The sequence below is a fragment of the Scyliorhinus canicula genome, chromosome 11 (assembly GCF_902713615.1).
Source record: "Scyliorhinus canicula chromosome 11, sScyCan1.1, whole genome shotgun sequence".
NCBI lineage: Eukaryota > Metazoa > Chordata > Chondrichthyes > Carcharhiniformes > Scyliorhinidae > Scyliorhinus > Scyliorhinus canicula.
The window spans coordinates 67,930,745-67,945,071 of record NC_052156.1 but is presented as its reverse complement, the minus strand read 5'-3'; the positions used below and the strand labels follow the sequence as shown (position 1 = coordinate 67,945,071).

Genomic DNA, 14,327 nt, shown 5'->3' with positions numbered 1-14,327 from the left:
CTAAATTCCTTCTGCTAGGTCTCAGTAACCTTGTATTAGGGAGAGTTAAATTGGCCAAGGATCTGACTCCTGATTAATATTCAGCAACCCAGCTGAAAGTATGCAAGTATAGATGTCGGATGAGAATAGGATCGAGTTTGACAGGAGAGTGGTTCAAAACCCTGCCCACACATATGCTGGGTAAGAACATACATGAATAATGACCCTTGAGTGAGGCATCAGCAAGTCACCTGCACTTGAAAGCACTGAATTATTTTGGAGAGAGGGAGGGGAGCTCGCTGGGAAAACATGGATGAAGAAAATAAACAGCTAATGACTGTTCTTCTGCTTCCTCCCTCTTCCCATTGTGCAACACTGGAAAAGCTTTCTGCCATTGAACATTCTGTTCCCTCTGACAAATAAAGCTTGAAGGTTCCAGAGCTTCGAGATGCTCCCATTATCTGAGGGCAGTATAATGAACGATAAGCCCTAATAATAGTGGTATTCCACAGTAATAAGAAACAGGAAGTCTATAAATACATGGCAGAAAGAAACTGAGTTTAATATTTTAGTAATGACGCTGTCAAAATTCCAGCATTTTCCATTTTTTTTTAAATTTCTGAATTCCATTTGATCTCTGCTTATTGAATGGTACTGTCAGATCTGTTAATTGTCACCACTATATTAGCTCTGACTGAAAATGGTCCGAGAGTCCAGTGAATTTTAAACCAGTTATATTTTGAGAAAATACTTCAATAGCTCATCGTCAGATTACAAATATTTTCAAAAGAGAAAATGGTGACAGACTTCAAAAAGACAGATTCTGGCAAAATGGTGCCGCTAAATGACATGGACACTTACACCCCATGTCGGAAAGGAACTCATTATCATAAAAGGATGGAGAATAAACAGTACAGAATAATAAAACAGATTCTTGTGAAAATGAGTTTTTATGAGGTCTTTCTCACGAGATTTGCATTACGTTGTGGATTTAAATGTCAGTATTTCTGAATGAGTTGAGTGCTGAAAAATGCTAATTCGGCATATGAAATTAAAGCAACATGCCAAATTTATTAAATTCATTATTTAACAAAGGGCAGAGCTGAGAGACTGATGTCCTGCAGAGAGAAATGGTGACTCAGTAAGAAACTTGTTTTTTTTTTTGCCCCTGTACACTTTAGATCTTTTGTGCATTTAAATGAATCCAAATTACATTAAAAAGAAACAAAATAATTATATAACTAATGGGAACGGCGGTTCAAAACAATATTAATAGCCTTAACAAAAGCAGAAAGTGCTGGAACACTCAACAGACCAGATAGCATCTGAGTGAGAAAATGTTAATGTTTCAGTGTTGATCATTCATCAGAACTGCATGGAGGTACTCCAGATGTTAAATCTTGGACATAAAACAATAATATGTTATCAGAATAGGTTTCAGCTGTAAATCTATTACAAGTGAATTGATAGTTCCATCTTTGTCTTGTCTATAGTGTGTAATGTAATATGGAAAATAAATCTTGGACTGGAATTAAAATCTTGTATATGAATGAGTTATTTACATACGTACAAACATTTGAATTAGGAGGAGGAATAGGTCATTTGGCTCTTTTGTGCCTCCACCAGCATTTAATAAGATCATAGCTGATCTGATTTTAATCTTACTTCCACCTTCCTACCTACCCCCAATAAACTTTGGCCCCCTCGCTGGGCGTGATGCAGATCAGCATATGGCTCATTTAAATATCCAGCTGCTACTTTCACATGGTGCCTGGGAGTCAGCGGCCGCGCATGCAACACCTCGGCCAGGCGCCAGTTAGCATTGGTTTCCACAAACGTGGGCAAGGAGTGATGGCACCTCTGTGGGTCTCACAGGTCATTAAAGATCACCAGTGGTCGGGTCAGGACAGGTTGATACCCTGGCATTCTGCCTCGCACTTGGGACCAATGGAACTGCAAGCACAGCACCCTATGAGTGCCACGCAGGCACCCTGGCAGTGCCACGCTGCCTGTTCCAGGGTGCTGGGGAGCTGCCAGGATGCCAGGCTGAGAGTACAAAGGTGCCCAGATGCCTGGTTAGCACTGCCAGGGGTCAGGCCCAGTATAGTCTTGCACAGTAGGAGGGTGGGGGGGCAAGAGGGGTTTTATAGGCTTCGAGAAGGTTGGAGGGTGAAGAGGGGTCCAGAAGGTTTGAGGATCCTGAAAGGTGAGGGTGCAGAGATCAGGGCAGCCATTCAAAATGGCACCCCGATCTGTGAGAAGCCAGTCCTGCTGGCGAGCTGAGATCACCAGTGCAGAAAATCCTCTAAAGTGTGGCATCGGCAGGGAGGAACATCCCGAGGCCCAAATAACTGGCAAAGCACCAGTGGATAGAGGGGGGAATCTTGGCACAGCAGAAGCCAAGAAACACCCTGCCAAACACACCCGAAAATGGACTATGTTTCACGTCCGTTAAATCGCGCCCTTTGTCTCCACTGCCTTTTCAGGAAGAGTGTTCCAAAGACCATGACTCCAAGGTCCATCTGCATCAAAGAGCTCTGCAATCTCTCACCATTTAGATAATGACCAAAATCTAAAGGGCATGCTTTGCCTGAACTGGGGCGTGACACGGCCGGTAAAATTCACAAGTGGCCTCTCGTGGGAATTCCCACGAGAGGGATTCTGGGAGAAGGTGTTTAGGCATGAGAGAGAATAGCTGTGCATTTGAGAGTTCTGTAGAGATATTCTTAGCACAGTTTATTCGTCAACCTTGTACCTAGGAATATATTCTAATCTTATTTAAGTAGTGTTAATAAATCAGTTTTGTTAATTTACTTAGCTTGATATTCTTTGTTCAACACTACGCATTCAAGCCATCCAGATAAAGAAAACAGAGAACATCACCGTAAGCAGCACAATTTATGATAAAACATGATGCTTCTAACTGCTGTATGTTTAGACAATATACAAAGAAAATGTTGATTCCACCAACTAGAAGTGCAGAACATCAACAGCAATGTAACTTAATCATTGTAGACATTGAACTTTAGCCAAGTGAACAGGTGTTCTCGTATTCCTTTCCAGGGTGATGCCAACTAGCAGCTGATGATCCAATTCTCAGAATTTCCTTCTTACCTATACAACATTCAACTGTTGTCAGCATAGTGGCAGGGCTGCTTTCTGCATGCTGCCGTTTCTGATGTTCTACATGTCTACGATGTGTACATAAGCTTACTTAACATCAGCTGCTTAAGATTGTCATGCAAGTGGCTTTGACAAACCTGCAAGCTGCCAAGGTGGTTGACTTCCACCTTCTATGGAACAATGTATTTGGTGTAGACTGTCATTACCCATTCTGGAAATATTTCAAATTCACACGTGCTTCACAGCTTGGTCCTGGCTCTCTCAAATTAGCAAAGGGGTTCCCTCCCACTGAATGTCCAGGAGGTTGAACCTTTGAGGAGAACTGTTTTGTTGCCATCCTCATCATCTATGAATGTAATCTGTAGTGTGGCTTTGCTATTGTTGGATTAGGAAATTGAGACAATAAACTCAACTGTGCTTCAGCAGGACACGTGTTAAAGAACCAAAAAGAGGGTGAGACGCAGTTAAAGGGGCAGAAGTCCTCTGGTGTTCATGGGAGAAACTAAAACTAGGAACCCTAAATACAGAATGGTTAATTATAAACATAATAGGGAGTTCCAGAGAAACCTTTATACCTCTTTGCTTCTTTGGAATGTGGAATTCAGTACCACCAAGAAGTTGCAGTGAATGGATAGATGCAGTTCAGGGGAAAGCAAGATCAACACACGAAGGAGAAAGGAATGGAAAGTTATGCACTGGTGACTAGATGAAGAAGGATGGAAAGTTATTCATGTGCAGCATAAATACAGGCATGGACACTTAGGCCTAATTGCTGTACATTCTATCTAAGTGTTTTTCTTTCATGTTGAAGCCGCGGTAGGCAGAACGCATAAACGGAAGTAGAAATTACAGAACAAGGTTTATTTCTTTACAATTACAATATTCCTCCACTCCCCTAAGGATCTCCTTCCCCAACCTGCAGCTGCGCTGGGTTTTTATACAACTGGGCTCTCCCTGTAAAGGGGAAACCCTATCGCCTTAAAAGGGAAGGCCTGCCTGTCTTTAAGGGGAAGTTCATATTCCGGGGAGGTCACGGGAAATCATATAGTCCTGACCCCGGGACCTCCATTGGGATTACAACTCTTCAAAATAAATTATTTTTCTTGAACTTGCCTTCCAAAAGAAGTAGGCAGCCTGAAGAAAGGAGAAATGCCAACAACTAGATCTTCCCTCCAAACAACAGCAATCAACAAAGTCAACAATATTAGAGCCTTGGTAAAGATCCTCCTCACCAGTATTGAACCAAGGCAGGGTCAACATGCTGTGGGAAGTTGTGGTCGCTTGCCTTCCTGGAAGCATTGGAGATTTTACTGCAGCATTGGTGAGATGAGGATGCAGCAGTCGGCCTCTGTGCATGATTTTTCTTCATTTACTGCTGATGTGCAGCACATTTTTGTTTCATAGCTATTGGTCACATTCAGATGTCCTTAGTCTCTACACAGTACAATTTTTCCAGCTCCAATGCAAATGGACCTCTTACTAGAACCTGACGGGTCTGGCACCAACTCATTATAATTCTCTCTCTAGAGCCCAAGGAGGCCCTCATGGGTTTGTTGAGGAGCACCAGAGTTGTCAGTCATGGGCATTAGCCCCGAGGAACCTTTTTAACCATGACTGATGGCAGATTTTAGCCAAGTGTAAATTGATTTAGGATCATTTTTCTGTAATTGCTCACCATAGTGGGTGAACCCACTGATCCTGCTTCATTTCCCTAATGAGCTTCTTATGTTGACAATGTGCTGCATCATATTCAACTTTGGAGCAGCTTTTGATTAGTGTAAAGAGGTTTCAAGTACCATTCTAAATATCATTTTCTTTCATCTAACTGCTTTTCTTCACTTGTAAGCTGAATGCTTTGAATACTTATCATTTTACTTTCATAAATTTCAACCATTCTGCTGAACAGAAGTATATTCCTGATGAATAAAATTCTAATCCAGCCATCAAGAAATGTTGCATCACACAATGTTTTAACATGTAAAAAGCCAACAGAATTTAGCAGGATTTAAAGAGTGTTTTTTTTTTTGCAATCATTTCCAACTTGGTTTCTATGTTCATGCTTGGTGGAACTCGAAGCTGTGTAAAGTGCAGCCACTTTTGCACAGCAGATTTTGTGTAAATTTTCAATGCCTCCCAAATCACAGTCAGCATTGATCAGGAGGCTGGTAGAAATAATTTAGAATTCTACAAGGGAAATTTAAATAACCATCAAAAGCACATTTAAAAGGCCTATTTTATAGTTATATACTATATGCTATTACTTGAAGACCAAACATAATTGTAGGTTACAACTGCAATATAAAATTCAGCATATCAAAAAGTTGAATGTAAAGCCAGATATACTTCAAAGAAAATTAAAACAAAATTATGGATAGTTCGGCCGAATTACTGTACATTCTATCAAAATGTGATTCCTTCATGTTGAATCTGCAGTAGGCAGAATGCACAGACGGAAGTAGAAATTGCAGAATCAGGTTTATTTTGATAAAATTGCAATACTTCTCCAATCGCCGAAGGATCTCCTTCCCCGACTTGCAGCTGGGCCGGGATTTTATACAACTGGGACTCACCTTGTAAAGGGGAAAACCTGCTCCCTTAAAGGGGAAGGCCTGCCTGTCCTGAGGGGGAAGGTCATATTCCGGGAAGGTCACGGGAAATCGTATAGTTCTGATCCAGGGACCTCCATATCTAACACATCTATTTACTAAGAGGAGATCCAAGCATGTTGTTCTTTCCATTGTAGTTAAAAGCATCCAGTGATGGGATGGTGTAGGTCCTTCACACATTAAATTGAGCTTCATTTTGCTCTTAACCATTGAATACAATTTGAATAAAACAATTGCTTGAATCTACTTCATCAAGTGGATTATTATTCAACTAAGTTAGTTAAAACTAAATTGCTTTGCAAAGAAATTAAATAGATATTCAGAATTTTTGCTAAATCATATGTGAATAAGCTTCGTAGATGGAAAGCTCCTTGAGGTTGAAATTGGTGAGTTTGTTGTAAATCATCAGCCAGTTTTTCCCTGTGCCAGTTTTTTATTTTCCATTGACTTGGAAAAGTTTGCTGAGATTTTTTAATTTCAAGCCAATTCAAAGTGACAATTACTAGGGGACATAGGTTTAAGGTGCGAGGGGCAAGGATTGCAGGAGATGTACGAGGGAAGTTTTTTACACAGAGGGTAGTGGGTGCCTGGAACTCGCTGTCGGAGGAGGTGGTAGAAGCATGGGCGATAGTGATGTTTAAGGGGCATCTTGACAAATACATGAATAGGATGGGAATAGAGGGATACGTACCCCGGAAGTGTAGATGATTTTAGTTTAGATGGGCAGCATGGTCGGCGCAGGCTTGGAGGGCTGAAGGGCCTGTCTCTGTGCTGTACTTTTCTTTGTTCTTTTTTCTTTGTTGACAGTGAAATGAGGAAAGGGTGTCCACGAAGAGTTTGCACTATCATTCTGTGAACTTCAATGGAAAGTAGATCCGGGGCTGTGGAAATTTGGCTGCCAATTCATCACAAGCCTATTTTGCGCTACTGTAGTCGATCAGTTGCACCTTCTCCTTTATGTCAAATGTTGCATCAGTTTTAGTGATGAAATGTTTACCAAGGACAGTAGGAGGCACCAAGTGTTTGCTGTGGATTATGTTCTGAATAAACCATTCCTAAAGACCCTTATTTCCACTTGTACATAAATGTTTTTTCATCACCTTTGTGAATTTTTTGTTCAGAATATGTGAAAAGTGGGATCCCCTCCAGCAATGAAAACAAATCCCAGGGGGAGCCATGTGAATTATTTTCCTTACGGTATCATTCTGCTGTCACAGTAATCTGATTGCATTAAGTTCAATGATCGGTTTGTCTTTGTGAAATCAGAACACACGGAAGTCTGGACTGGTTTTTACAGATCTCCTGTGGAATAAAGTGGATGTAGAGACAAATATTGCATCATATTTATTACTTTAAAGTTATATCTCCAAAAGAGAGAAAACACTGGTAGAACTGATCATACTATGTCTTATAACACTTTTGAGTTTACTTCAGTTGAGTTGCCTTGTAATGCATGTGAATTTATATGACTAATTATCACACTTTCTACTTCTACAGATCTGGTCAGTTGTGCATTGATTTGAACTCCAGCTCAGTGGAATCACAAAAGAAATATTCACATTTCCTTTTGGGTCCTGTTTGATCTTCCTCAAGTGCTGAAGATGACACTAAGCACAAATACTTTGCTGTTATATTTGCTGTGTTGGGCCACGTGGAGCTCATCAATGGAGATTCCAGAAGAGGGTGAGACAAGATTATTTAAAACTTTGCTTTCAACATTATGTTCAGTTTTCTGAAGACCTGCTTATAGTTATGTGGGCTCTAATGTGATGTGGGTATTATTCTCCTTACCGTACATTCAAAATAATTCAGGGAACGTTTAATTTTAGAAAATGTTTGTAAAATTGAATGTTGTCGGTATGTATCCAGGGCAGTCCCGTAAATGGTGCAGTTGGAATTTTTTTAAGTAAAGAACTGGTTTGAATTTGCATTCATCGTCATAATAGCAATTGCCTAGCAATCAGAATGTTTGTAAATATTTGTAACTGCCACATTAAAAATCACTGCACGTATAAAATAACATTTATTTAGTAATCAGAAGTTAAAGAGTTTAAAAATAATTCTTTCATTTAGCAAAGAATTTTGCTGCAGAACCCTACCGGGCTTTTGTCATTTTGTGATCCAGTTACAACCAGTTACTGACATGCAATAAATTATTGATGAGGCTTGATCCATTATTCAGGCTGTTTAATGCAGCTGCTGGGCATGGCAGAATAAATGTTCATTAACAGGATACACCGTATATGCAGTGTGAAAAAAAAACTAGTAATTTATAATGCGAAGAATAACTGATCTAGCAATGAAGTGGTGGTTGTTGTGCTTTCATAGATGTAATGTTACCACTGAGTCACCCAGTGTATTACACGCTGCACTAATTGGTGGATTTTCTGCTAACAGTGTTTGAGCTTTTTAACTGTAAAAATGCGAACATATAAGAGAAGAATGAGAAACGCAATGCTTTGTAAAAATGGTCTAACAAAAAGATACATATGAGCGACCATGCCCAAATGTTTTAATAATTTACTTTTTCATTTTATTAAATTAAAGTTTATGATAACAGGAGCCAACCTGTGAAGAACGTCAAGTGGATTAATCACTCAGCTGCTTGCAGCGTTGAGTCTGATGGATCTAATATTTGTATGGAGTGGTATTACAAAGTAATTAGAGGAAATTAAATTACATTTTAGCTATTAAATTGTCAGATTACTTTGAACTGCTAACCTAAATTTTACAGCATTGGTCTGCAGTCCATTGCACAAACTTCAGTGCAACATATCTTTCAAAGTATAAAAGCAAATTACTGCGGATGCTGGAATCTGAAAACAGAGATAATGCTGGAAAATCTCAGCAGGTCTGACAGCATATGTAGGGAGAGAAAAGAGCTAACGTTTCGAGTCCAGATGTTCCTTTGTCAAAGCTGCCAGCTTTTCTAAGTATTTTTCAAAGTAGTTTTTAAAGGATGGGGTTCCACCAGAAGCCAAACTGTTGGCACCAGACTTGTCAATTCTGTAATTTCATGAACAGTATGTTTTTATATTGTCTCTTACCTGGTTTCAGAATGCTGGCTACCAGTATTTACTTTGCCGAGAGGTAGAATAGTAAATCATCAAATGAGATATCATAGCACTTGCCTGTTATCTGATAACACTTTCAAACAGAAAATATAAGATCTTGAATTACAATAAGCTATTTAAAAAATCAAGCTCTATTTCTAAAGATCATTACATTTAAAAATGATTGACAATAACAATTGTATTTTTAAGCATTAAAGCTTGCACAGATTTCATTTAAATTTACATGAAAATGCAGGATTATAATAATTGGTTTAGTTGTGGCTTGGAGTAACTGTACCCAATAGGGACAAAAACCGGCCTATTATCATGTAAGATTCCATTAGTTTTAGAGGTAGCACATCACATGGTACATCAGACATGTAGTCTTCAATTAGTCCATTACCTCTTTACTCTCACATCTTCCAAGTGGATATGATGTTCATTGGTTTGAAATGCGACATGAGAGATATATTGGACAATGTGAAAGAATATAATCATTCTTGTTTCCATTTTCCTTTTGCTTACTCTGGATCTAAAGCTTTTGTTCAAGAAAGAAGTAAGTTAACCTAGTGCAATTACCATGGTTGAACAGTTGAAAATGTGATTGTATTTTGCCTGTAGTACTTTGAAATCCCTTTATCTGCGGACAAGTGCTGAATTTCAGTGGATTGTTTGTTTTCTCTAATCCAGAATTGTTCTGAATAGAATTGCTGTATAAAATGCAGGTATTTGATTTACAGTTAGATTAAAAATTATGGAGGTTAGGAGGTTCAGATGAAGCTGAAACAATTTAAGTGAGCTGTATCCCAAAATGAAGTCAGACTCAAAATCAATACATGGTGTATAGGTTGTTAATGCAGCTTTCAAATTCCCTGAAATTGGGATTTCACAGTACAATATATTTCTTTTCTGATAAGCGATCCCCCTTTTATCTCTAATCTCTTCCACTTTGCTCTCTCCCTTTCTCGCACAGCATCCTTGGTAATTTGAAATCAAAATTCAGCACGCTGCTTCCTTACTGCAACTCTTTCTTTTGAAAGGGCTCTGGTTTGTGAAGTTCACTATCGCTATCAGCTTTGCTTTTGCTGCACTTTTTAATTTGAACTTGATACCACCTAATCGCTATTTCTTGATATTCAATCTTTTTCAACCTCAGTGGTTTCCTGTACCTTAGGTTTTGCCCCTTCAGCTGCTGTCTTCGGTTTTAAAAAGGTATCTTAATGGTAGCTCATGTGATGGATTAGTAGATGCCAGTGACCAGTGTACTCACATCACTCATTACAGGTCAATAAATGATTCTGAAGTCATTACTCTAATTTGGATTGTAATCAGCATTTTAAAAAAATATATAGAATAGAATCCTACAATCGTAGAATCCAGACAGTGCCAAAGGTGGCCATTCAGCCCATTGAGCTGTCTTGGACCTTGGAAAGAGCACTCTACTTGAGCCCATGCCTCCACCTTATCCTCGTAACCCTAACTAACCTTTTGGACACTCAGGGGCAATTTAGCATGGTCAATCCACCTAACCTGCACATCTTTGGAGGAAATCGGAGCACCCGGGGGAAACCCATGCAGACACACGGAGAAAGTGAAAACTCCACACAGACAGTCACCCAAGGTCAGAATCGAACCCGGATCCCTGGCGCTGTGAGGCAGCAGTGCTAACCACAGAGCCACCGTGTTGTGGTGAGCAACAAAATAAAAAGAACATTGAGTTAAGCAGTTGCTTGGACAATTCTTCCAGTAAGCGGCTTGATAATTTCTTCGTGAAGAATTGCAGGTTGATGGAACACATCTGTGAATATTGATTTATGTAACCCGAAGAACAGGTTAGCAAGGTATTAGTGATGCCCTGCAGGTGGGAGCTCGACACCACAATGCAAGATCTGGAAGAAACCAAATTGAGTTGGGGGTATCTGCCATCAGTATATGAAGCTGGAAACATGCATGTTCTTGCATTGATTGCCCTGTGAAGTAAACCCACTGAGAGCCCTGTAATCTTAGCCAGTATTGGAGAGTTGTGCTCAGATTTTTAAGAATGCCAAACATCAAAATGAAGTCATTATGAAACGAAAATGAATGATGTTCACTCTTGATGATTGACATTCTGAATCTTTATTGTGGTGATTAAAAACTGCAGAGTCAAAGACTGAATTATTTTGCTATGTTCAGTAAAACTGCACTTAATCCTTTGAAAACATTGTTGCTGCTTTTGTATCTGCATCGCAGACATTGAGGGTTAAAATAAAATAAAATTGATTCGATATTGCTGCTGTACAACAATTGATAAAATGTAAGTGTCAGTTTTGAATAATTTTTCCATGTTTGGAAAGTATTGGATAATAATAACAAGATGATAGACTTGTATAAATTATCAAAGATCTCTGTGACTTTGGAGGTCTTTTTCTATTCATTTCCAGGAGGTAAATTGTGATCAGGTCTTTTCCAATGGTGAAGAATTTGAAAGCCTGTAATAGCGCGAGGTATCACTGAGGAATATTTTTGTTGTGGTGAATGTATTCACCATAATGCATGCATGACACCATAACCTGTGACCTATGACCTGGAAGTGGTGATATGAACTGCTTCCAGGTACGTACTGTAACCCCAGTATGGCTCCGCCTCTGGCTCCGCCCACACCGGGGCCATATATAGACCGGACTCTTGTGGGCGGCATTCATCTGTCTACTGACTCTGGCTAGGCAAATAAAGCCGACTGTTCATTCGCTCTCTCTGCCTCACTCTGAATTGAAGGTCTACCAATTTATTAGTCATAGACAGCACTATGGAAGCCGCTCTAAAGCCAGACAGGCTCGAACTCGACACCCGCACGTCCGAAGCCAAGGAAATATTCGAACATTGGCTCCGATGCTTCGAGGCCTACCTTGACTCCTCCACAGCGCCTCCCACAGAGACTCTCAAGCTGCGACTCCTCCACACCCGGATGAGCCATCGAATCTCTGTAATGATCGAGAAAGCGGCCACGTACGAGGTGGCGGTCGCAACTCTCAAGGCACACTTCGTGAAGCCCGTAAATGAGATGTTAGCCAGACACCTCCTCACTACTCGCCATGAACGCGCCGGAGAATCGCTGGACGAGTATCTCGAAACCCTGACTCTACTCACGAAGAACTGCAGCTATCGAGATGTGACGGCAGAGGAACACATGAACTGACAGATCCGGGACACCTACGTGGCGGGGGTCCGCTTGAACTATATTAGGCAGCGCCTGCTGGAAAGCGGGACCTCTGATCTGCGGGAAATGGTAAATCTTGCGACCTCACTAGAGGTGGCCTACCAGAACCTCAGCGCGTTCCCCGTGGGCCTGCCGAATCCCTCGTGGACACCCTTGTCATGACCCCCGTTGGACCCGACTACGTCGCAGACCTGTGCCGTGCATCTGCCAGCTCAGCCCGGGAATCCGCAGTGCTACTTCTGCGGCCAGGGCCAACAGCCCTGGCAGTGCTGCCCAGCCCGCACAGCAATGTGTAGCGATTATGGGGAAAAAGGGGCTTCGCTAGAGTCTGTCTGGGCCGGCCGAAGGCCCAGAAATCGAAAACACACTGTGGTGAATTATAAACCTAGTAATTCACACTGTGTTGTATCATATGTATTGTGTCCTTGTGGGCTCTGTATACGAGCCATTCCGCGGCTCTGCCCATAGGGGGAGATGAGGAGTTTGTACTGGGCTCCACCCTTGGCTCCGCACATGGCTCCTCCCACTAACCGGAAGTATAAATATCTGCAGTCGTGAGCTTGCTGCCAGTTCATCTCGTCGCAAGCAGGCTCAGTTGTAAGACTATTAAAACCACTGTTCACTTCCAATCACGTGTCTTGTGAATTGATGGTCTCATCAATTTAATAGTCTTAGGAAACTTGAAGAAAACTACTCTGGAATCAGCTCTCAAACCTGACCGACTAGAACCCGACCCGCAAGCTGCAGAGGCGAAATAAATCTTTCTACACTGCCTCAGATGTTTCAAGGCCTACCTGGCTGAACCAAGCACTTCAGAAAGAACTGAGGAGCAGAAACTCAGCCAAATGCCCGCAAGGGTGAGGCACCGTATCTCTACTCAACTTAACAGTACTACCTCGTATACGGAGGCCCTGGCCATGCACGATCGAATGTACTTGAGGCCCATCAACGAGGTCTACGCGCGCCACATTTTTACGACTCGCCGCCAGCGCCCCGCGGAGTCGCTGGGCGAATTCCTGCACGATTTAAAAGCCTTCGCTCGGGACTGCAATTATCAAGCTGTATCAGCCGACCATCATATGGAGCTCGCTGTCCGAGATGTGTACGTGGCAGGGCTCAGGTCAAACTATGTGTGCCAGTGGTTGCTTGAAAAAGGCGCCCAGAACCTGGAGGACACTGTAGAGTTAGCTACAACTATGGAGGTCTCGTTCCGCAGCCTCACCTCGTTCCCCGCGGACCAATCGACCCCATCCTGGGCCCTCGGCCAGCGACTGCCCCAGGCCTGCACCGCGTGGCCACCCACCCACTACGCAGCCCCAGTGTGCCATTTTTGTGGGCAGCCCCAATACCCACGGCAGCACTGCCTGGCCCAGGGATGACTGGCGAAGAAATACCCCTCTCCAAACTCTCCTGCAGCCCAGAACACTCGCTTCCAAAACACGCAGGCCCCGAAATGCTGCGGCCTGTATGCCGACTCCCCCCCCACCTGACACGTGTGACTCATGGGGGCCACCATCTTGGCAACCCTCCTCCACACGGCCGGCCACGTGCGACTCATGGGGGCCGCCATCTTGGGCACATCTTCCTCGCCGCCCGCCAAGTGCCATCCATGGGGGTGGCCATCTTGGGATCCATCCTCTCCAAACTCTGAAACCCACCTCGAAGACTACGACCTCAGCGGACAGCCATCACGGGGCCACTCCAGCACAGTTGATCGAGCCGCTGACTACCCGGAACTCAGTGCTGTCACGTTGGATCAGTTGCGTCCGAAACACCTCCGCAACTCGATGATGACCGTTAAAATCAACAGGTACAGTACACCGTGCCTCTTCGTCTGGTAAGAAGCTGTTCGCTCCCTATTTTCCCTGCACGGCAAACGATCTCTTCGCTTCGGGCTCACTCTCTGTTCACCTCCAAGGGCGCACCGTCGCGACCCTAACGATTCAGGGCGCCAGCTACTCGAACGTCCAGCTATACGTACTCCCCGAACTCTGCGCCCCACTCTTACTGGGACTCGACTTCCAGTGCAACCTCAAAAGCCTCACACTCAGCTTCGGCGGGCCCCTACCTCAACTCACTATCTGCAGTCTAGCGATGCTAAAAATCGACCCCCTCCACTCTTTGCCAATCTCACTCCACACTGCAAACCCGTAGCTACTCGCAGCAGGCGGTACAGCCTGCAGGACAGGGTGTTTATCAGAACCGAGGTCCATAGACTCCTACGTGAGGGGATCATAGAGACCAGTAATAGCCCCAGGAGAGCTCAGGTGGTGGTCGTCAAGACCGGGGAAAAATTCTCCGAATGGCCAGACCATTAATCGGTTCATGCTCCTTGATGCGTACCCCCTCCCCAGGATTGCAGACATG

At 42.8% G+C, this 14,327-nt stretch overlaps 1 protein-coding gene across 11 annotated transcripts in view; it reads left to right on the top strand.

Annotated features, from left to right (window-relative positions):
• Nucleotides 1-14,327, top strand: part of chl1b (cell adhesion molecule L1-like b) — a 1,165,941-nt gene that overhangs the window by 506,205 nt on the left and 645,409 nt on the right. For 10 of the 11 annotated variants that reach the window (XM_038810694.1, XM_038810699.1, XM_038810703.1 and 7 more), the window contains 2 exons: nt 7,206-7,391; nt 9,300-9,317. In XM_038810694.1, the coding sequence (XP_038666622.1) occupies nt 7,310-7,391; nt 9,300-9,317 (100 nt within the window). In that variant the 5' untranslated portion in view covers nt 7,206-7,309. The remainder of the gene's footprint in view (nt 1-7,205; nt 7,392-9,299; nt 9,318-14,327) is intronic. The other variant, XM_038810698.1, reaches the window with a different exon arrangement.